This window comes from Clarias gariepinus, chromosome 10, assembly GCF_024256425.1.
Source record: "Clarias gariepinus isolate MV-2021 ecotype Netherlands chromosome 10, CGAR_prim_01v2, whole genome shotgun sequence".
Taxonomy (NCBI): Eukaryota; Metazoa; Chordata; class Actinopteri; order Siluriformes; family Clariidae; genus Clarias; species Clarias gariepinus.
Genome location: NC_071109.1, coordinates 12,112,352 through 12,135,108, shown reverse-complemented (window position 1 = coordinate 12,135,108; position 22,757 = coordinate 12,112,352). Strand labels below are relative to the sequence as shown.

At 37.5% G+C, this 22,757-nt stretch overlaps 2 protein-coding genes across 4 annotated transcripts in view; one reads left to right on the top strand and one right to left on the bottom strand.

The window, feature by feature from the left end:
• LOC128531749 (uracil phosphoribosyltransferase homolog) overlaps positions 1-16,132 on the top strand; it is a 30,186-nt gene extending 14,054 nt beyond the window's left edge. Inside the window, exons 6-8 of one of the 2 annotated variants that reach the window (XR_008361217.1) lie at positions 2,576-2,674; positions 2,781-4,299; positions 16,011-16,132. Coding sequence is in view for 1 of the 2 variants with exons in the window: in XM_053505872.1 (XP_053361847.1) it covers positions 2,576-2,674; positions 2,781-2,887 (206 nt within the window). In the remaining variant the exon portion in view is untranslated. Of the gene's footprint in view, positions 1-2,575; positions 2,675-2,780; positions 5,678-16,010 lie in introns of those variants that run through there. The other variant, XM_053505872.1, reaches the window with a different exon arrangement.
• zdhhc15b (zinc finger DHHC-type palmitoyltransferase 15b) lies at positions 7,018-17,638 on the bottom strand. Of its 2 annotated transcripts, none has more exons than XM_053505871.1 (12): positions 17,476-17,638; positions 16,611-16,637; positions 16,298-16,392; positions 16,065-16,185; positions 15,698-15,767; positions 15,487-15,519; positions 13,241-13,361; positions 12,434-12,566; positions 10,879-11,005; positions 10,639-10,748; positions 8,869-8,939; positions 7,018-8,779 (listed from the first exon to the last, which is right to left on the bottom strand). In XM_053505871.1, exons 1-11 carry the CDS (start codon positions 17,591-17,593, stop codon positions 8,893-8,895), a joined length of 1,002 nt encoding a protein of 333 aa, XP_053361846.1. In that variant the 5' UTR covers positions 17,594-17,638; the 3' UTR covers positions 7,018-8,779; positions 8,869-8,892. The 2 variants fall into 2 exon arrangements, with proteins under 2 accessions (XP_053361846.1, XP_053361844.1); XM_053505869.1 differs by having other exon boundaries at positions 7,018-8,784; positions 17,476-17,637.
• Positions 17,639-22,757: the final 5,119 nt, after the last annotated feature.

Below are 22,757 nucleotides of genomic sequence, written 5' to 3'. Positions count from 1 at the left end.
AATATGCATACACATATATTTTTTATCAGATTAAAAAAAAACACATTATAAATACAATTCCATTGACTTTTATGTAGTGTCTGTAACTCTTTAAAAAAAAAAAATCAAATCCTTCAATGATCTTAATTTATAATTCAGGTAACATTTGGCCCATTTTGATTTCACATGAAAAGACATAATCCTAAAAAAGTGTATCATTCTAAAATGCAGAGTTGTTAAGATATTGCAACATGAATTTGACATGGTTATATGCACTACAGTAAACAAAAGCAAAAGCTTTAAAGGTCATGCTTCTAGAAGCTTACCCTTAATTTTAGTATTAATGCTTATTAAAGAAATATAAATATTATTGCAATTTAAGTAGTTATATAAGTTGTTATATTGTGAAGCGAGACATTATAACGCTGAAGAATAGCCATTATTGGGACACATATAAAATCAGCCCCTTCAAAACGGCCAAAGTTAGCAATTTTTGATTGGATTGTAGTGGTTTGCCTCGCATCTCCACGGTTAAGGGGTTCAATTCCTGCTTTGAGTCTGTGTACGTGGAGTTTAAATGTTCTCCCTGTGCTGGGTGGGTCTCCTCTGTGCGCTCTGGTTTCCTCCCATAGTCCAAAGATATGGAGATTTAGTTCATTGATATTCCCAAGTTGACCGTAGTGCATGTGTGTGTGTGTTTGTGTGTGTGCCCTGTGATGTATTGGCACCCTGTTCAGAGTGTACCCCGTCTTATCCCCCAAGTCTCCTGGGATAGGCTCGAGGGCCCTGCGACCCGGTACACAGGATAAAGCGGTATAGAAAATAAATGGAATAGATAGGAACTAACAATTGCACATTACTAATATCAATAGACAAACAAATAACCTCGTTTTTTTCTTCAATCCTGCAGAATCCATGTGAGAAAAAAATTATTAGAGACTTCCTACTTCCACATCCTCATTAAGCAACCAGTTGTTTCTAATGAAATGCAAAAGATTGGTTCATCACCTAGAGGTTTGACTACTTCTATAAAAGCAGAACTTTTTTCAGTTTGGTGTTGTGAAGCACTCAGGTACTAGTCTATGTGTCTACATCATTGCCAAGAAGAACAGACATTAGCCTTGACCTCAGATAAGCTAATGTTACTGCTTATCAGTCTGGGAATGGTTATAATGCAGTCTCTAAACGGTATAATATTTAGCATTCTACAGTAAGAATGTTTGTTCACAAATTCATGATAATTGCCAGTTGTCCCAATAGTGGGCATGTTAGTTAATTTAGTCCAAGGTCAGGCTGTTTAATGCTTAGTGATATAAAGAAAAACCCAAGAGCAACCCTGTGTAACCTACTGGCCTCGGTAAGCATATACTATTTCTTTTAACATTTATAACAGCACAATTAAAAAAGTAAAACTTGGCTATGAATAAGCTGCTTTTTATAATAAAAAATGAATATGAAGTATAAAAATGTAAAAAAATAAATAAATGTAAAAAAGTCCTGGAACAATAATATTTGGACGTGTGAGCCCAAGATAGAGATGTTTTTCCTCATGCACCGCATCATGTTTTGTGAAGACCAAACTCAGTGTTTCGCCACAAAAACCTCATACCATCTGTCCAACATGCTGGTGAAGGGGTGATGATTTGAGCTTGTTTTGCTGCCACAGGACCTTGGAAACTTACATTCATTGCAATTAACTCCACTGTTAAGCTATTTTTGAGACAAATGTGAGGCCATCTGTTTAGCAGGATAAGCTTCGATCCAATTGGTTCATCCAGCAGGACAGAGATTAAAAGCAAACACACTTGACATCTGAATGGTTAAAGGAAAAAATGGAGGTGTTGGAACGGCCAAGTTAAAGTTCAGACATCTAAAGGGCTGTGCTGAAATGAATGTGAAAATCAATACGCTGAAGGAGTGCTGTATAGGAGAGTGAATGTACAGTTTCCACAATGATGTAACAGACTGATAAACTCCTATGGAAAATGCTTATTTTCATTTATTATTGCTCAAGGTGGTTCCACATGTTACTGAAGTATAGGGTCTATTTCCACCTTTTTTTTTCCTGTCAGCTCAATTAGTTAGCTAAATAATTCATGATTTGTGCATTTTATATATAAAAAAAAAATTAAATCAATTAATAAATTTATGATCGTTTTGTTTTTGTCAACATATTAGTAATAAAAAATAAACCAATAATAATAATGTACAATTTTAATGTTGTATTGAAGTGTTTTAGTCCTGTCTCGCTCTAAGCCATTCCCACATGTTTAGGCCACATTCAAGGTGTTCCTGGGAGGCCAGCATTTCAGACATGATGTAGGCGATCCGATCATGGCTGTGGCATACCGAGAAAACTTTCTACCTCCAAGCACTAGTGAAAAGATCATATGAGTGCATTAGTGTAGCAGGGAATTACATACAGTATAGAAATAAAAAGAAATAGCTTTACTCTCATAATTGTGTTTTGTTATTCTGCGCAACCCAGTTTGACTTAAATGCCCCTAAGTACTTCCAAAATAATTTACCAATGTGTCATTTTGATGTGATATGACTAGGAACATTACAAATCCATGTCATTTGTTTTGCCCTGTAGGTAGTGGGAATGCTGTTATCGAAGCGGTTCGAGTGCTGATCGATCACGGCGTCCAGCCTTCACACATCATTCTCCTTAGCCTTTTCTCCACCCCTCATGGTAAAATAAGCATCAAAGTCATTTAAAAGCATGACGCTTTTAAACACTTAACAGCTATTTCTACAAGATTTTTTTTTTTTGACTTTGCTTCATTTATTCATTTTAGGGGTTAGGTCCATAGTTCAAGATTTTCCTGAAATGAGCATCCTGACCACTGAAGTGCATTCTGTTGCTCCAACTCACTTTGGACAGAAATACTTTGGGACAGATTGATTTTTCATTTGGAGCATATAAATCGGCCTTTAGGTATTTCTGTATATTTCTGATGGTGTTTGGAACTGATTTGGGTAATAAAGTGTTTAAAGTGCCTTAGTATATATTGTTATATGTGCAGTGCAGGGTTATTTAATGCAGCGGTTCTCAAAGTTGACCCCCTCTCCTGTTTTTTTCTTTTTTTGCATATTTGTCACACTTAAATGATTCAGATCATGAAACTAATTCAAAAGAAAATACAAAATCATAGAGTAAATACAAAATTATAGTGCCAATACAAAATTCTGTTAAAAAAAAGCTGTCCAAACCTGCATGGCACTATGTAAAAAAAAATATTTGCCCCCTAAACCTGGTAACTGCTTGTGCTACCTTTGGTGGCAACAACTGCAAAAAAGTATTGGTGATACCTGGCAAAAAGTCTTAAACATCTCTGTGAATGAATTTTGAAACCCCTCTTCTTTGCCAAAATGTTTTAAATCGGCCACACTGGAGGGTTTTTAAGCACGAACAGCCTGTTTAAGGGTCTCAATTGGATTTACAGGGGTTGGACAATGAAACTGCAACACTGGCCAATTTAGTGTGGGTGGTTCCATGGCTACATTTGACCAGCCTGGCGGCCAATTTTTATTGATTGCGCATTCCACCAGTAAAAGCAGAGTGTGAAGGTTTAATTAGCAGAGTAATAGGACAGTTTTGCTTAAAATATTGCAATGCTATCTTTGTGATGCATCAGGAGCCACGGTATGCAGGGTAATGTCAGCATACCACCAATAAAAACTAACCACATCCAACAGGAGTAACCGTGGATGCAACAGGAAGCTGTCTGAAAGTCAGCTAACCCGTACCGTAAAAAAACATAAAACCACAGCTGGCCAACTCACTGCGGAATTAAATTTGCACTTTAACTTTCTGTTTCCACCAAAACTGTTTGCCGGGAGCTCCACTGGGTCAATGTACATTAGTGATGGGTCGTTCACAAACGATACGTTCTTTTTAAACGAATCTTTAATGTGACTCAGAAAAATGATTAGTCTCGTGATTTGTTCATTTTCTACTGGATGCGCATGCACAAATCACCGCAAAACCTCTGTTATGTACAGGAAACAGAATTAAGAGATTCTTTCTCAATGACTCTTCTACTCCGAGTCGTTTGTTCCCTTTGTCACGTGACTCCCATAGAAGCTAGCAGTGCAGTACACAGAAAACAGAATTAAACGGTTCTCCTCAATGAGGCTTCAAGTCCCGAGTTGTTCGTTCTTTTGTCACGTGACTTCTTTAGACGCTATGCAGTGCACTACACAGGAAACGGAATTAAGTCGTTCGTTCCTTTGTCATGAGACTCCCGAAGAAGCTATACGGTGCAATACTGTAGATTTAAAAGAATGGACGACTCAGACTGGAAGATATGAGAGGTGAGCTACACAATCTGTTAATTATAATATGTTCTTAGCTGCATTGTAATATTTACATTACTGGAACTACAGTATCGCCAAAATTTGTGTATGTAGACGTATTGGGGATCTTTTTATTGAAAATGCAACTTTTTTTTTTTCTGATCAAAAGACCAAATGACTAAATGACTCAAAAAAAGGTTTGTTCATTTTGATGAACGAGATTCAAAGAACCAAGTCACTAAAATGATTTAAACTTCCCATCACTAATGTACATTTCCAGGCTGCTATAGCCAAACCTTTGGTCACTCGTGCCAATGCCAAACGTCAGTTTCAGTGGTGCTAGCAAATCTTGCTGTGGACAATGTGAAAGATGTATTGTTCTCTGATGAGTCCACCTTCACTGACTTTCCCACATCCGGGAGAGTTACGGTGTGGAGAAGCCCCAAAAAATCGTACCACCCAGACTGTTGCATGCCCAGAGTCCATCATGGGAGTGGATCAGTAATGGTTTGTGCTACAATATCATGGCATTCCCTAGGCCCAATACTTGTGCTAGATGGGTGTGTCACTGCCAAGGACTACCGAGCCACTTTGGGGTGTTTTGGAGAAGCGAGTCAGGGAACAATTTCCTCCACCATCATCATGTAGTGACCTGGCCACTGTTCTGCAAGAAGAATGGGTCAGAACTTGTATCTGTCATGTCCAAGACGAATTTATGCTGTATTGGCCGAAAAAGTAGGCCCTACACCAGACTAATAAAATATTGTGGTCGAAAACCAGGTGTTTCAGTTTTATTGTCCAACCCCTGTAAGTCCAGACCCATTCAGAGTTAGACTTGCTGGTTGATCTTGTCCTGCTGTATAACACAAATACTCTTAAGGTTGCGAACTAATGGCAGGTCATTCTCTTTCGGGACTTGCTGATAGAGCCAGAATTCATAGTTCTATTAATTATGGCAAGTCATTCAGGTCCTGCAAAGCCCCAGACCATCACACTACCATTTTCGATGTTAGTATGATGTTCTTTTTATGAAATGCTGTTTTTGAAATTATGGAATTACACCAGATGTAGCAGTTAAACTTTTGTCCCATCAGTTCACAGAATATTTGCCCATAATTCTTGGAAATAATCAAGATGTCTGCAAATTTGAGACAAGCCTTTTGACGAGCCATTGTCTTTTGGGTCAGCAATGGCTTTTACCTTGGAACTCTCCCATGGATACCATTTTTGTGCTGTGTCTCTTTCTTATTGTTGAATCATGAACACTAACCTTAACTGAGGCAAGTGAAGCCTGCAGTTCTTTTGATGTTGTTCTGGGTTCTTTTATGAGCTCCTTGATGTGTTGTCGGCGTGCGCTTGAAGTAATTTGTCTGCAATTCCCTTCTTTATCCATCCATATCCATCCATCCATCCATCCATCTGTCTACCTACCTACCTACCTACCTACCTACCTATCTATCTATCTATCTATCCATCTATCTATCTATCTACCCACTTTTGGTAGGCTGGCCACTCTGGAGAAGGTTTACCACCATAAGATATTGAGATATTTGTGGATAGGGGCTCTCACTATGGTTTGCTGGAGCCCTAAAGCCTTAGAAATGGCTTTGTGACCCTTTCCAAACTGATACATGTCAGTTACTTTGTTTCTCATCTGTTCTTGAATTTCTTCAGATTGTTGGTATACCCTGGACAGGGGATGCCAATCCATCACAGGGCGCATACACACATACACGCTCATTCACACATTATGGGTCATTTGGAAACGCCAATTAGCTTTATCTTGCATGTCTTTGGAGTGTAGGAGGAAACCAGAGTACCCAGAGGGAACCCATCAAGCACGGGTGTAACATGCGAACTCCATGCACACAAACCCGAGCCGGGACAGAACCTGTAGGTGCAAAGCGACAGTGCTCCACCATGCCACCTTAACTACAGTAGCTGTTTATTTTCTATTTTGTCCCTCTTAGATACATTCGTACGTCTCACTGTCTGGGTATTTTTAAACATTTTCATCTTTGTCTTTCATCCATGATCAGTTTAATAATCAGCCCTAAGAGACAAGTAAAATAAAAATAAAAAAATCCTTTTTTTTTTTTACTTTTATATCTAGTCTCTGCCTTGATGAGCTGCCTCGATTCCTGCTTCAGGTCTGTGTGTTTGTTCTGCCTGTGCTTATTGGTGTTTCCACTTGACCATATTGTGTCCTTGTGTGCCTGTCCAAAGTGTACCCCGCCTTGTGCCCCAAGTCCCCTGGGATAGTGCTAGGCTTCCCGTGACCCTGTACACAAGATAAGCGGTATAGAGAATAAGTGAGAAAATAATGATCTAACTATTTAATGAGCCCTCGTGCCATATGGATGGTTGTGGAAGAGACCACTCGCACCAGGATAGAACTAGGATAAAGGTGACCATTGAGAAGAACTTCATTTTTTCATCTGTAGTGGAATTCTAGCCCAGGGGTCTGTGATTTTTTTATCTTTTTTAAATATATGTTGTGTTTTTACAGTAAGGGCATAAGCTACCCCTTTTCATATAGTTATTACCAGGAACTTCAAATATGGGTTTAATCCAAACCTTTATATATCTCAAAGCATGGAAACTTCATAAATAAAGATGTATTATTTTCAAAAACGTTATTAAGGGGTGTGTGGAATTTATTTTAAACAGAACCCTTGCCTTACTTCATATCAAAACCTTCAAATTGTCCGCCATCTTCAGGAATGCCACAGAAGGTTTGGTTCAAACGGCACATTTATTCATTGTCCCCGAATGAAAATGATCTGAAATCTTTTTTTTTGTGTGTGTTAATGCAGTGACTCAAATGTTCTAATGCATTTGTTACACATATAATGCATCATAACATTACACCATTAACAGAGTGGCGCAAAAGTCTGGCTCCATAAACAAAACATGGTCAAAAAGACACTGTTTTAGAAAGGTCAAATTATTGGGCTGCATCAAGCAAAGATAAGCAAGGATATTTAAAATGACTGGACCTGGGATAAGAACCCTTTAACACCTCATGAAAAACCTGGAAATGCTCTAAATGTCACTCTCTTAGATTTCACACTTGAGTGCAACATGTTCTAATTCTGATATACTACTAATTACTGATGAACCTGGTATTAGGTCTGGTTCTATTCAATTTTGGGTCTGAAATTGAGCTGCACAATTAATGGTGATGGACAAATATTGGCAAACATCCTCTTAATGAGATCATTTGTGCCATTATTTGGTGTTAACCTACATAAATATTTTAATAGTTTTATAGTTACAGTTCAAATCGCAATCAAATTGTGCAGATATGAAAAAACTAAATGATACAGGTTGAACTGCCTGTGAGTCCAGACTTCTGGCCTATATGTTCATAAGGATAAATTAAGGTTTCAAAAAGAGGAAGGTTACAAGGAACATTACATCAAAATAATGACTTCTAAGAAAGGATCATATGACATCAATACGGGTAACCATTATGACATGGAGTGTGTGAAAATAATACACATTTCCATAATATTAAGACAATGACTGGAAACTGATATACTCAGACATAGTCAGAGTTACCTAAGTTACAGTGGCACTCATGACTTTAGAATACAGTACAAAATTATTTGGGTTTATTCAAAGGAATGACGAGAAGCACAAGTCAACTGCAGCAACCACACATTTGTAACTAGTTCTGCATTCGTCTGCAGTGCTGCACTTTTTTCTGCTCCCGGCAGATTCATTGATTCCCCTGATAAGTCTCATAAGCCATATCAGGTAGAATCCTATTTTAATTGAAGCAAAATATCTGGAGTCGGAACAGTGCTTCTAATTTGTTTCACACCATGTTTACGCACCATACATTGGCTGCATTAAGTTGCGTTTAAAGAAATACACATAATGGAAAAAACACATTTATAATACATCATAAAAAAGAACAGTTTAAATATTTAAATAAAAAGTACTATTCACTGAACCACAGTGATTTTTTAGTCTTTGATGAATATTTAAGGCCTGAAGAGACATCACACTTGCAGGACAATTAGTAAAACTTGGATAAAGTGACCACAGGGAAAAAATAATGTCAAATATGTTCTTTCCTCCAGCTATTTGTCAGTGCACTGATGCCAGCTGCCACCGATAACGCCGCCAACACTTTTGGGAGAATCCGTAAGCTGAAATATAAAAGAATATGAGATCCAAGATCATTAAACTCTTTGTTATCTTACACACGGGGGACAAAGCAAATCCAAGCCCCTAGAAACATTCTTTGATTGTCCTTAGAGAGTCTTTAAGAGAATGGAGGCGCTCACGATGATGACAATCCAGAACATACCAGGTAAAACAAAAAGAAACAAAGAAAAAAAAAACAGGACAAAGCCACTTCCTCCAACAATTTTACTCTCTGCGGAGATGCTTTTCTGGAATCTTCCGATGGCTGGAATGCTGTCTTTTTATGCAAGATTTGGTGTTTAGTTGCTTGTACAGTGCAGGCCTGAAGCAGCTAAAAGTGCTGCTCTGGTAATATAAAGCAAAACACAAGTAAGCGAATATATTTTATACATCTAGTATTAAATAAACAACACAAGAATCTACACTTACCAAGAAGTGTAGCTCAACCAAATACTATTCAATATTCAGTCTGACTGAGGAGTCGTTCCCTACTTCCCCATCTGTAAATAAAGAGATTAGTAATGAGAACTCAAACCTAGTCTTTCCTATTTTTGCCCAACAAAAACTAGACAATGATAATATACAGCTGTTACAGCTAGAGCATCACAAATAATGTTTTCCTCAAGCACAGAACACAAGTCAGGAGATGGCTGAAAGGACTGTCCAATGCTTTATTAAAACCTACAAGAATAGTAATAAACCGTCAGCTTCGCAGAGCAAATGTGGTCGATAAAAATCTTAAACGAGTTTGATCAAAAATCCCAAACAGTAATTGAACAATTGCATCTTAAAAAATAACATCTATTTTTAATAGTAAAAGTAAGAGTGTTTGTTTGGCACTAGAAAAGACTATGTTTGAGGGAAGTGCAGATCAGAGTAAAATTGGAAGAGCATGAAGCGCCATCATGCATAGGGCCCAGTGTCCCAGCCTCTGGAGGCAGTGTCATGATCTGGGGTTGTTTCAGGTGGTCAGGTCTACGCTCAGAAATGTTATGTGCTAATAAAATGAAAAAGAAAAATGAAATAAAATGAAAAAGAAAAATGTTATGTGCTAATAAAATGAAAAAGAAACTATATGTACACATGCTTTTGCCAACATTAAAAGTCTTCTTGATGTGCTGGAGAACACTTTATGGAGTGGGTCGAATCTACTGTCACCAATACGAGCTTTTAGGCGGAACGCATTCCTTTATTTTTTATTTTTTGGATTTTCTCCCTAATTTAGTCGTGGCCAATTCCTCCCCGTCACTAGTAGCCACATTAGGGCTACTACTACCATTCAGCCAGGAGGGCCGAAAACCATCACGTGTTTCCTCCGAACCGCGTGAAGCCAGCTGACCGCATCTTTTCGAACTGCTTGCTCATGCACCGTTAGGGGCGGAGCTCACAGACGCCCCTGATTGGCTGTAGAGCCGTGATTAATGTGGGAGGTGAGGTGTAAGGTGAGGCACTGATGTCACGCACAAAGTACCTCTAACCCCTTCCCTCTGAGAGAGCTCGGCCAATCAGCTCTCTCTAGACCTCCGGCTGTGAGAGGTAACAGCATCACCCGGGGATCGAACCAGCGATTCCCGGATGATAGGGCGAGCACTTTACCACTGCGCCACTCGGAGGCAGGCGGAATGCATTAATGCAACTCTGGACAAAAACAAATGTTATAGGACTGCATAAGATTGATGAAACAATGCCATGGTGAATGTGCACCATAATCAACGGCAAAGGCAGTTCAACAAAATATCAGCATGCATGCTCAGTTGTTGTTGTCGTTAGAGTAATGAACATAAAAGTCCTAGCTTGAATTTAATATTCACCTTTCAGAACTACAACAACTCAGTCAAATACAATAAAGAAATGATCACAATCAAACCATGCAAAAAGTATGCACATTCAAGATGATAGAGAAAACGTCTACAAAAACAAAATGCAAGTAATTGTGATTTTATCACCTATTATTTTGCAAAGACAGAGGAGCAAAATCAATCTCACACAACATATTTATCTCTATCAACTTTTAGCACATTTTTTATTAAAAAAAACAGCTATCTTAGTCAAGCGCAAACCCCTATTGGGTTATTAATCCTTTTTAATCAAATTTAGAAGAGACAAAAAGTTTGGTATTCTAATTAAACAAATCACACTGCCTCTTAAATTAGCTGGAATGAAGCAGAGGTTGTTCTTTTACCTCCAATATCATCTTACCTGTGCTCTCCTCATCTGATCCATCTTCGCACCACCTCCTCTCATTGGCCAGTAAGGGGTTTCGACATTCGCTCAGTGTCCGCAGAGGGAAATAGTGGCCATCACCTAGGCTAAAGACCACAAAGAACACTGATTACTTTTACACACAGTAATCTAAATGCTAGGGTACAATAAATACATCATCAATTTAAATACCATTGCATGCGTAAAATACAAAATGAGGTACTGCAGTTTACTAACCTGGTGAAGACTGGGAAAAACCAGAGCTTCTTGTCTTCCCCAAAGACCTGCAGAAGGTTTTTGCGGAAACCGACATTAAAGCCGTTTTTGTCAGGACCGTTTTGAAATACAGGAGCCGAGAAAGCCTCTGAAAAACATTATGTACTGGTTGAACATTCAATTCCAGATTTAGTAACACCTTTTATGTTATAATAGCCTCCAATGTCCTGGAAAGTCTCAACTAGAGTCAAAGGCATGAGTAAGGTGAGGCACTGATGTCAAGCAAGGAGGTCTGGTGCACAAAGTTCCAAACCGTGTGTTCATGGACCTTGCTTTGTGCCAGAATGTAATAAAGTATACAAGCAGTCAGCAAGTAGGTTATACAGTCTGTCAGTCAGTCATTCAGCCTCTTAGTCAGTAAGTCATTCATTTGAATACGTTAAAATAACTTTTAATCCTTTAAAAGAAAATATATATACAATGGAACCTCGGATTACGAGTAACACGGTTTACGAGTGTTCCGCAAGACAAGCAAAGATTTTTAATACATTTTGACTTGAAAAACGAGCATTGTCTTGGTTTATGAGCACCGAGTATTATGTTTCACGTATGCGCTTCTTGTTTTGACCGCGAGCATCACAACTAAGACAACGTTTTTTCACTCTCTAGGCTGTGGAATCGTCTCCCCTGCTGGGTCTTAGTGCTCGTCTCTTACTGGTATAATCAATATCCGTGCACGCGTGTACTGTTTACTATAACACTGTGACCCTGTGTGTGTGTAAAACATATTTTATTTTGTGTTCGGAAGCGTGTGTGTACATGCAAGTAAAGCAAAAGAGATTCTCAATACAGAGGTTAAAAATCTATTTTCTTCCTCATCGCGGTGTGTGTGTGTATGTGTGTGTGTGTGTGAAACCCCTATTCACAAACACACACACAGGCGAGAGACACACTCTGCTCTCTGAAGAAATACTGCTCTGTCGCAAATCTTTTCAGTGGTAAGGTGCTGGTTCATTTGTTTGTGTGTTTTACTTTACAGCAGTGATTCTGTTAGTCTGAGCTCACACAAGTGTCATTAGCGATGTTTATTGCTCATTTTCAGATAAAACAGTGTAGCGAGGGTAAAACGTTGATTTATGACCACTGTTTACGGAAGTGTAGTCCAGTGCGGGAGATGCATTGTGGGTAATGCAGTCCGGTGTGTGTGAACTTAATACTTAATATTTTGTATTAATTATTTTTAGGTATTAATTTCTTGGGCTGTAGAACGAATAATTTAAGTTTCTATTATTTCCTATATGTTTTGGAATACGAGCCCACTTCCGAAACGAATTATGCTCGGAATCCGAGGTTCCACTGTATATTATTATTATTATTATTATCATCATCAACAATAATTGTTTAGGGTATTCTAACACAAAATTGTATTTGCAAAAACGAATGATTATACAGTAGTTTCTATAAATTAACTACTGTATATTGGTCAAATAAGCAGTGTTAGACCTGAAGACAAGTTTTTGAATGCCAGTAGTGCTTTCAGCATATAGCATTTCTATAAGTAAACAAAAGATCATACCCAGTGTGGATCTGTTCTTAGCCACCAACCAGCAATGGTAGCCGAAGAGGAACATGAGGCTCACAAAGAACATGACGGCCACAAACAAAAGGAAAAGGACATGGAACTTAGCATGGCCGTTTGGAAGCTCACCCTAAAAAACACACAGGGAATGTAAAATTCAATCTTTTAACTGAGAAAAAGGGGGGGGGGGGTTCAAGTATTTCTTCACGACGAATGATATGCAAAGAGAAAACATGCACACAGTTACCAGAAAACAATCAATCCTGGCATAGTGGGATACATCTCAGTGCAGGAGCTTGTCAATTATTACCTTGTTTTTATTAATTAAAGAACAATCAGTCTGGAGTTGCATTTGAGGCGAAAAAAAAAAAATAGTGAGCCAAGACTTTAGTTCCTGTAACTACCAAAACAGCTATAAAAAGTATAAATGCCTTTTCCACTTCTCTTTTTTCTCTCAGACGTATCAAGGGATTTCTTTATGGTGATAAAGCCCTACAGTATATGTTACAGTGTAAAGTTACATAAGCCTTCTTTTAAAAAAAGTGCTAAATAAACATTGGACCATATGAACAATTACAAATGTTCCAAAGCATGCTTTAATAACTACAACAAGCCTGTTAATAAAACCCTTTGACTTGAATTGAACAGGAATTACTGTCAGAGCCGCTAATCTAGGCAACAGTTTCTGATTGATCAGATTTGGGAACTAAACAGTGTCACATTTCATATTTGACTTGGCCAACAAGTAAACGTGTGGAGACAAAGGTTAGTTTGTTGCAGAAGTCACGTTATAATGACACTCACCACCCAGAACTTGAAGAAATACTGGAACACAGTTGATGCAATGAAAACACAGTAGAGCATGGAGTAAGACAGGAAGAGGAGGAAGAACTTGTAGTTTGAGAATCCGACACAGTTGTTTACCCTGAGTGAAGAACAAAATCAGACATGGCCTATTTATTTAAGTTGAAAATGTATTTGGTTTCCTTAAAGAATGTAAGGTATTAAAATAATACGTAGCATTTCAAATCTAAACTTCGTTGCATTCATAGCATAAGTTAAATAAAACCAATGGTGTATGCAGTTTAGAAAAATAATAAACACTGGGGTGGTGTGATACAACCCAAGACAAACCGAATTTATGCTACCACAAAAAAACTGATTATTTCCAATAACAGCACATCCCAGTTATATAAGTGTATTATTCAGTGCTAGCATTCTGCCAAAGGTAACAAATTTCTCATTTGTTAAAGAACAATAGTTAATATGTTATAGTATATTTAATACTGTGATACATCAGCAAAGCAAGTTAGTTCCTGTTATGACTTAAGTAATATCAGCTATAAACAGTCGTCACCTAAGCAGCCTCCCATTTTTTCTTATACAATAGACTACATTGCAAAAGTCTTGCGGCACTCCTTAATTTCTTAAAAATCTGAGAAAGTATTGTAAATTTAAAACTTTTTTTATTGGAAGGCAACATATGTAACATTATTATTTCATGCGACTAAGAACAAAATTGTGAATTCCACAACTAGCATCAAGCGGCTCTCACAAATGCCAAAATGCTTATCTAAAATGCGAATGTCCTGCTATACTCATTCGTTATAATTTGCAGCACATTGAACAACGCTGCGTCAATAAAGAACAAATCGAAACTCTGCCCTTAAAGCGTTTCGAGCGTTTCTGTTGTAGGTGGTTGAGTGGGAACAATTTACAAGAATTAGCTCCTAGCTTTGCAGATAACATTCCAGACTAAAATTATTCATCCTGTGTTGATCTTAACCGGCGAAAAAATGTTTGTTGTATTTAAAGTTTTTGCCAGATGTTCCCCCAAGTGGTTTTGCTTTAGAAAACAACTTTGCATATTTCAATTCTTTTAAAGACTTGGTAATATTCCCATATTCCTGGCAAAACCATGTTGATGTGGCTGTCGACTCATGTATTTTGCATCATCACAACTGTATCGGTTTTTATGATCAGCCAGTTGAGAGACAACCAATGTGTAAAAATGGCTGATTTCAGCTGGCAGCTAATCGATCAGAGCACCTTTCATATGAAAAAGAAGGTAAGACCATACTTCAATTTTTTTCTGGTTTTAAAAATCAGTACCTATATAGCAATTGTATCACCAACTTCACCAACTTTTCTTACCAAAAAAAAAAAAAAAAAAAACCACACAGGGTCTTTCTTGCAAAAATTTACAAGACGTCACATTTGTACTTACTTAAATGAACAAGGTTAGTGAATTGTCAAGACATGTGACTACTCCTGGAAAAGCAGAACTTTGGTGGTTTGATCATCAGCCATGACCTTAGAGAAGCAACTGTTGCTGCATACCATGGGAGTGGTTATAAGGCCATCTCAACAATTTGAAATTCACCATCCTATAGTAGGAAGGACTCTTTACAAATGGAAAGCCTTCAAGCCTACCTTTCCAAGTGTGGACATCTCAGCCAATTTAGCGCAAGGTCAGACTGTTGAATGCTTAGAGATCTAAAGGAATGCCCAAGAGCTACATCATGTAACCATATGTAAACACAGTAAATGTTTATGTTCATGATGTAACAAGTATGGCCTTTATGAAAAGGTCATTAAGATATCAAGCATTATTAGATTTGTAAAACTGCATCTAAACAAACCACAAAAGTTCTGAAACAATCTTTTTAGGAGTGATAATACCAAGGTGGAGATTTTTGGTCACTGTACAGCTCAAAAATTAAACACAGCATATCACCACAAACACTCCTTATCAGCTGTCCAGGGCGGTGGTGGAGGGGTAAAGAATTGGGCTCTGAGATGGTGTGTTGGGAACCTAAGGGAGCTGTGCATATATAAATGCCCTCAATCATCAAAGAAATGTTGCAATGTTCTAAGGCACAGCAGGTTAAAAATTCACCAAAATAATGTGAAAACCTGATAAACTCCTACAGTATCAACACATTTTCATCAAGTTATTGGTACTACAGTACATGAGTGTACTTATTTTCCCAACTGGGGTTATTTACATGTATAAAACCCTAAATGTATTTCTCTTTTCTTTAACTTACCATGGACAGTGATGATCCATTTTTAGGACACATCTACAACAAGAAAAATAAAATGCTGTGAATGTAAACAGAACAGAATCAAGATATCAGCTCTGGTAAATCTGAGTGTGTGTCTGACAAACACCTTCTAATTATTACAGAAGTCTCGATTACGGTGATTATCTTTCTAGTCATTAAGATCAAATGTTGCAAGACAGAAAGGGAAACTTACGTTTCACAGACTGAACAGTGGTGACAGCGGTCTGGCTTTAATAGTTGACAGTAATCGCAGAACCTGATAGCTAAACACACAAATGAAAGGAAATCAGTCAGCGTCTGAAAAAGTTGTGAACGTATTTAATGCCTTTTTAAACACCAAACAAGCCAGCAGAGAGTATAGTATAGACTGCTATAACTAATAGAAACACACAGTTATACAGCGATGTTATGCAAAAGTTAGTCAAAAAACAAGACATCTTATGCAATATTTTTGATGAAAAGTATAAATGTATGATTAAAACTAACATGCACATTTTTCTGCACAGATTTTTAACTCTTCAAAGCTTTGACAAAAGTTTATACTGTATAAGGATGTCTACCTCCTGACTGAGCTCGTGTGAAGATGGGGAGCTTGTTAGCTATGTCAATCAAAATCTGCTTCTGAACATCCGGCCTCTCCTCCATCTCATACCGCTCTTTATCCCTGTAGGAGAGGTGGAACTGGTGGCAGAAAAAAATAAATAGATAAAAGTACATGAACACTAAACACTGGAAGCACACTGTATCAGGTGAATCAAATAAAAAAAAAAACAAGCGCATCTATGACACTAACCTTCTTGTCCGGCGAGGCGGCCGGAGTGAAGATGGCCTTCCAGTAGGTCCAACAGAACATCACAAAGCATACGTGGAAGACCAAAAGGTAAGCAGCTGCAGAGGAACACAGTTCACATTCTGTTATTACGACAAAAGTAGACATCAATAAATCTAGTGCCAAGTTGTTCTGCATATCGCCTGGTCCCTCTCAACAGGAGCAGCCGAAAGACCAACAAAAACTGTGAGAATGTCTTGACTCAGGTATAACTCAAACACAAAATGGGACATGGACTGAAAGAATCAAGCGGAAGAGCTTGACTACTTGGACTCACCCTTTTCCAATGAATTCTGGAGAGTAACTGCAACACAAATAATCACCCAAAATTAATTAACACGAGCTTTGCTAAATAATAAACTAAACAGTATTTGATGGAGAAATACACTGTATGGACAAAAGTAGTTGGCCAAACCTGTTAATTACTTAATTCAGGCCCCTTATTCCCAGTAAAGGTCAATTCAAATGCTTCAGTATACCAAGACATCTTGGACAATGCTATCCTTCCAACTTTGTGGCAACAGTTTTGGGAAGGCCCTTTTCTATTCCAACATGAATGCACAAAGAAAGGACTATAAAGCCATGTTTTGATGAATTCTGTGTGGAAGAACTTGACACCGACCCCTGATCTAAACCCCACTGACCATCTTTGGGATAAACTGGAACGGAGATTCTTGTTCTTGCCAGGACTTCTCATACAACATCTGTAACATAAATGCTCTACAGAATGAAATGAAGAAACACTCCAAAATCTTGTGGACAGCCTTCCAAAAAGGGTGGAAGCTGTTTTAGCTCTAAAAGAAGGACCAACTCCATATTAAAGTGTATGTACTGTATTGGGATACAGTGCCATTGCATGTTTGGCTAAATACTTATGTCCATATAGTGTAGAAGAATGAGATATTGTTTGTTTATATCCCAATTCCACTGTTACTCAGCATGACATGTCATAAACATACCTTAAATATAATCTAAACAGAATTTGCATTGTTTTTTAACTTTACTGATTTAGGTCAGGCGAATCACTCGATCGAGGTCAGACACCACTTCCTTACTGTAAATGTCAACAAAGCTACAGTCATATCAGGCTAGCCGAGGTTAGCTCGCTAAACTAGAAGCAGCACAAAAACAACGATACTTACAGAAACAAAGCTCAAATACGTAAGCGTAATAAGACCACAGGACCACGGCTGAGATAATGACAACCGGTATCCAAGAAAATATTCTCTGACAGCATCTCAGTCCTCTCGACAGAGCCATAGTCAAATCAATACAGAGAATATCATCTTCTCCGGGATCGACTGCTCAGCCTGACCGGAAGCAGTTCTGCGCTCTGCTGATCGAGACTGTGACAAGTGAATAGAGCTAAGCTTTAAATTTACTACTGAGTATTAGGGCCAAGATGGGATAAAGAGTTTAAAACAGCGTTTGACTGTAAACGTTCAGCTAAACATATCTGGTCATATGAATTACTGTATGATATACAGTCAGATATACAATAGATTACTATAAAGATACTTTACTAAAGATACTTTATTGATCCTGAAGTAAACTCCAGATATCCAGCAGCATTAGAGACAGTAACACAAAGACAGGTTGTAGATGTGAATACACACTTTATATCTCACATGTAGAGATACTTACTAATGCAAAGTTGCTAATGCAATGCAAAGGACAAAAATCTACAAGACACATAAATAATATAAATAAAGCATATAAATCACAAGTTTTTAAAAGGTGAACTAATGAGTGAAATGAAGTTAATTGCAGTTCAACCTTGATGTGCAAATTTTATGTGTGGCAAATTAATATTATATTATATTAATTGTGCAAAGAAACTTGAAAGAGTAATGGTGCTTGAGAACTTTTTTATTTATATATAATCCTATAAGTCGTGATTATTATATCCAAGTTACATTCAAATGTATATCTTAAGAATAAGATAACTGTAATTACAAAGTTACAAAAAAAACCTCATATTATTTTTAAATACCCATGTGTAATTTCTTTAATAAATATTTTGTTATAAATAACATTAAAATTACATTTTAATATATGATTTCAAAACTATCAATATGTTGAATATTGATCAAATATGCATTAAGAACCCATAAATTTAAATGTTTTCACCCATCAATTATGCTTTACACATTTCAAACAATAGGTGTCGCTATACATCTACTGATACAAATAAAACCCTTCACCCGTTAAATAAGCATGGCATTAAATATATCATTCAAAATATCAAAACCATAGCATTTTTACCCAAACATTATATATGGAGCAGATGGTAGCAGGGAGAAAGAGAGTGAGAGCACTGCGGCCTCACACCTTCAGGGTTAAGGGTTCGATTTTCACCTCGAGTCTGTATGGGCGTACCCAGTCTTAGCCCATTTAATCCCACCGGTCACAATTGTGACCACAATTTTTGCTTGCATTTTTCTCTGTAGTATTAAAAAGCAACTCTTATTCTTAAGTCACCTTGGATAGGCTCCTGTACTGAATTCAGTGGTATAGAAAATAAGTAAATAAATTCCTTTTTTGTATTTAATGCAGATACAAGTGATGGAGTAAGATTACCAAACTAAGCTTTCTATCATAGAATGAAAATTATAAGGGAGTTAGATGAATAGGTGGAAGCATGAATGTTACAGTGAATTACAATCTCAAGATTGTGTCTTGGTGTGGGCCACAGCATTTTTATTCAATTTTCTCCAGAAAATTGTGAGCCAGTGTGTACTGTATAATAAGGTATACAGTAAACCTTATTGATAAAACATAGAAATGTGATGTTACTTGTAAGTAAGCAAAAAAAAAGGATTTATGTCCAGAGCATATTGCATTAATTAATTAAAGTTCATTAAAATGTTACACAGAACTGTACAGCTGACATTAATATTTTTACATAAATTTATGCTAAAGGAATCCAATCGCAGTTTTTTCTTCCTATATTTCATGTTACAGTATATTTCTTTTTGCATGTCAGTTAGGGCTTTGTTCACATTTGAAAAGTTGAGAAGGCAGATTTATTTCACCTTTAATTCACAATAGTTTACATACACCAAGTTGAAGTCTCTTTTAATTGTATAAAAGATGATGCAGTGACATAAATGCTTCTGAGTGATGCTTCGGAGTTAAGTGGCGGTGTCAAAGGGCTTACTGATAGAAACAGTACATTTCTTGCCCATCATACCATGGAAAATCACAGCAATTTAGTCAAGATCTCAGGAAAGGTTGTGTAAGAGAAGAAGCCCTTGTTCTAGGACTGGCATAAAAAGCAGACCACCAGCCTTTCCCAGCCAACACCATCCCAACTGTGAAGCATGGGGGTGGAAACATCAAGTTATGGGGTGTTTTTCTGAAAAGGGACTGAGGCACATAAAGAAATAGATGGCATTAAGAGGAAAAGGGATTATCTATAAAAACTGGTCACTGGAACTTCAAGCTGGACAGTGATCCTAAGAATACCTCTAAAACTGTACAGTAACTAAATGACTTAAAGGAAATAAAGCAAAGATATTGGAGTTGCCATCACCCAGAATACAAAAGAAAGTCATGCAACATGAGTTACAGCAGTCCTATAAAATGATCATTCTAATCAGGAGGTCCCAAATTAAAATCTTGTTTAGGGCATGCAGTAGTATAGACCTACATAGCCTTTGAAACCTAACCCATCCCTGCAGATTTGAACAAAACTCATGGCAAGTCATTTTTTCATATTTACTAGTATGCGCTCTTTTTTCAATCTGCAGTAAAGTCTGAGTTCTAAGTGCCTAATGGTAAAGTGTGCAGAGGATTTATTAGAAGTAGCAAAGCAATTTTCCATTGCACCATTCTGCACTGTCTATACCACTTATCCTGTGTAGGTCTGATGGGGGGCTGGAGACTATCCCAGGGAACTTGGGGCACAAGGCAGGGTACAATCTGTGTGAGGTGCCAACCCATTGCAAGGCACAACCACATACAACCATGAACTCAATCATATACAACAGGCAATTAAATGTATTTAGGATACCCTACATATTTTAGAACCCCAGAGAAACCCACAGAGGCACCATGAGCCGCAAAAACAGCTTCAGGGCACATTGGAATAGATCCTAAAAATTTTAGAACTGTATTGGAAATATAAACATAGTTATTTAAAAATAATTATATTGTATACTGTATATATAACTGTATATTGAAAGACGAATGTACAGATTGATAGACATAGTTATTTAAAAATATTTTTTTCATATATTACATAAAACTGTGATACATGTAATGCAGACAAAGAAGCTATTATTAGGGCTCATGCATAACCATACAGTAATATCTAATCTAGGTCTGGGTTACTTAAAACACACTGATGTATACAACCACTGGATCTTAGGGGCAGTGAACATTTAACAAAGTAGTTATAGTAACAAAGTAACAATATAGAAGCTAGAATTTAAGATGTTTTGTCACAATCGAAAAGAGCTCCACTATGATGGAACAAGAGTCAAATTTTGATACGCAAGTGACGCAGGGATTCTGCTAGCTGCTGAAATACCAGAATCTTCTACTTGCATCCCCAAGGTAATAAAAAAAAAAGTCTGATGTCCATGTTACATTTCTGCTGACCACCCAGCTAGCCATCTTTACCACAGATTGGGATTTCCACACCTTTAGAAACCAGGAATTTGATTGTCAGCCAGTGGTATCTGGAGCCCCCAGGATAGAGCATCTGTGAAAGATCTGCGGTATTATTGCTGCCTGACACAAAAAGAGGATGAATCACAACAGAGGAGGGCCTGTACAAATCATTGCTATGGTACATTGTCCGATTAGGAAAAAAACAAGGTTAGGCAATAATCGTGGAAGTAAATGAACAGGCTGTTCATACCCGAAAAACCCTCCAGTGTCACTGAATTCCTTAAAGAAGAGTGGGCCAAAATCCTTCGGCAGGGATGGGAAAGACTCAGTGCTACTGTAGGTATCGTAAACGCTTGATTGCAGTTGTTGCCACCAAGGGTGGCTCAATAAAGTTTGGGGGTAATTACTTTTTTACATAAGGCCAGGTAGGTTCGGAGAGCTTTTTTCTTTTAAAAACTGCTCGTGCGGTTACTCATGTAGTCTTAAACTTGTGTGATATTAAAATTTTTATAATGATTTGAATCATTTAAGGACATTAGTTTACAAGGTACTTTATTTTTTTCCTCAGTTTGAAGAATTTATTTCCCACTTGTGAGAGTCCATGCTAGACACTGCAGCAGCTTTCGGATGTTGTCTACCAGGAATAGGAATTGTGACTAATGTGTATTAGTGAATATAGACATAATAAAAAATACTTACAGTCACACTGTAATGACAGTCCCTAGCTATTTACAAGTTACTTTCCTTAACAAAATCATCTGACTATTTGGTATTTGGTATTTGTCTGTTGAAGGAAAGCAAGATGGGCTGTCCATCAACCTGTCAACCCTTTCTCTACTACCAAAGCACTTGTTTCTATCATAATAGTAACTGAGTCTCGATCAAAATATTTATCCAGTTAAGCATAAACTGCTTATGAAGACATGTCTAGGCAAATCTTTTAGTGAGAGTGATCACACCATGTACGGCTGGAAAACAAATCCCACATCCAGCAGGGGCCCCCTGAATGGAAATTGAAGAGTCATGAATTCTGTGGAGAAAAAGGTAAAAGGGACAGGATTAACACTAAACCTTTAACATCAGATGCACATTTTCATCCAATCCTAAATCTTCCTCCGATGTCGCTTTAGCACCATAACGTTGTTTATGCACATCTTATGGAACACTTGGTAGAAGTTGAAGTTCAATCTCAATCTATTCCTGTGATTCTAAAGAGACATTGCCCATGATACACAACATATTCGGCTGATTGATGTATATGAATGAATCAGTGTGTATGAGTGAGGGAAGAACAGCATGCATGAATGTTTGTCTATTTTTAATTACAATTCCATATTCCAAGCTGTCTGCTCAAGTGGCTCTCTTGTCGTGGTGCCTTGGCAAGAGTTTATGTCCGTGACTAGTGTTTTTTAAATCACACTGGATAGAGTGTAATAGCACTCCCATTTCATTCCCTCTATGCTTAAATGTCTGGATGGAGAATTCATCATCCATGCCACTTTTTGAACTGAAGATGGAATAGATTTTGGAAACTCTGTATTCACCAAGGCCCTTAAGTCACTGAGCTGTGCAGGTGGTTAAAAAAGATCTGGTTTATATTTATAGTTATCTCATCAAGGTCTCTCTTTGTAAGAGGGTTTGACATAAATAAAAAAAAAAAAAAAACACCTATTACTGACTGGCTAATTAAAATAAAACAAGCCGAAGTAACTTTCACTGTATTTGAAATACAGTGCACGATTATCATAAAGACTTAACGGAGTAATGGATGAACTCATGTGGGATGTGTTCTGTTCTGGTGAGATTG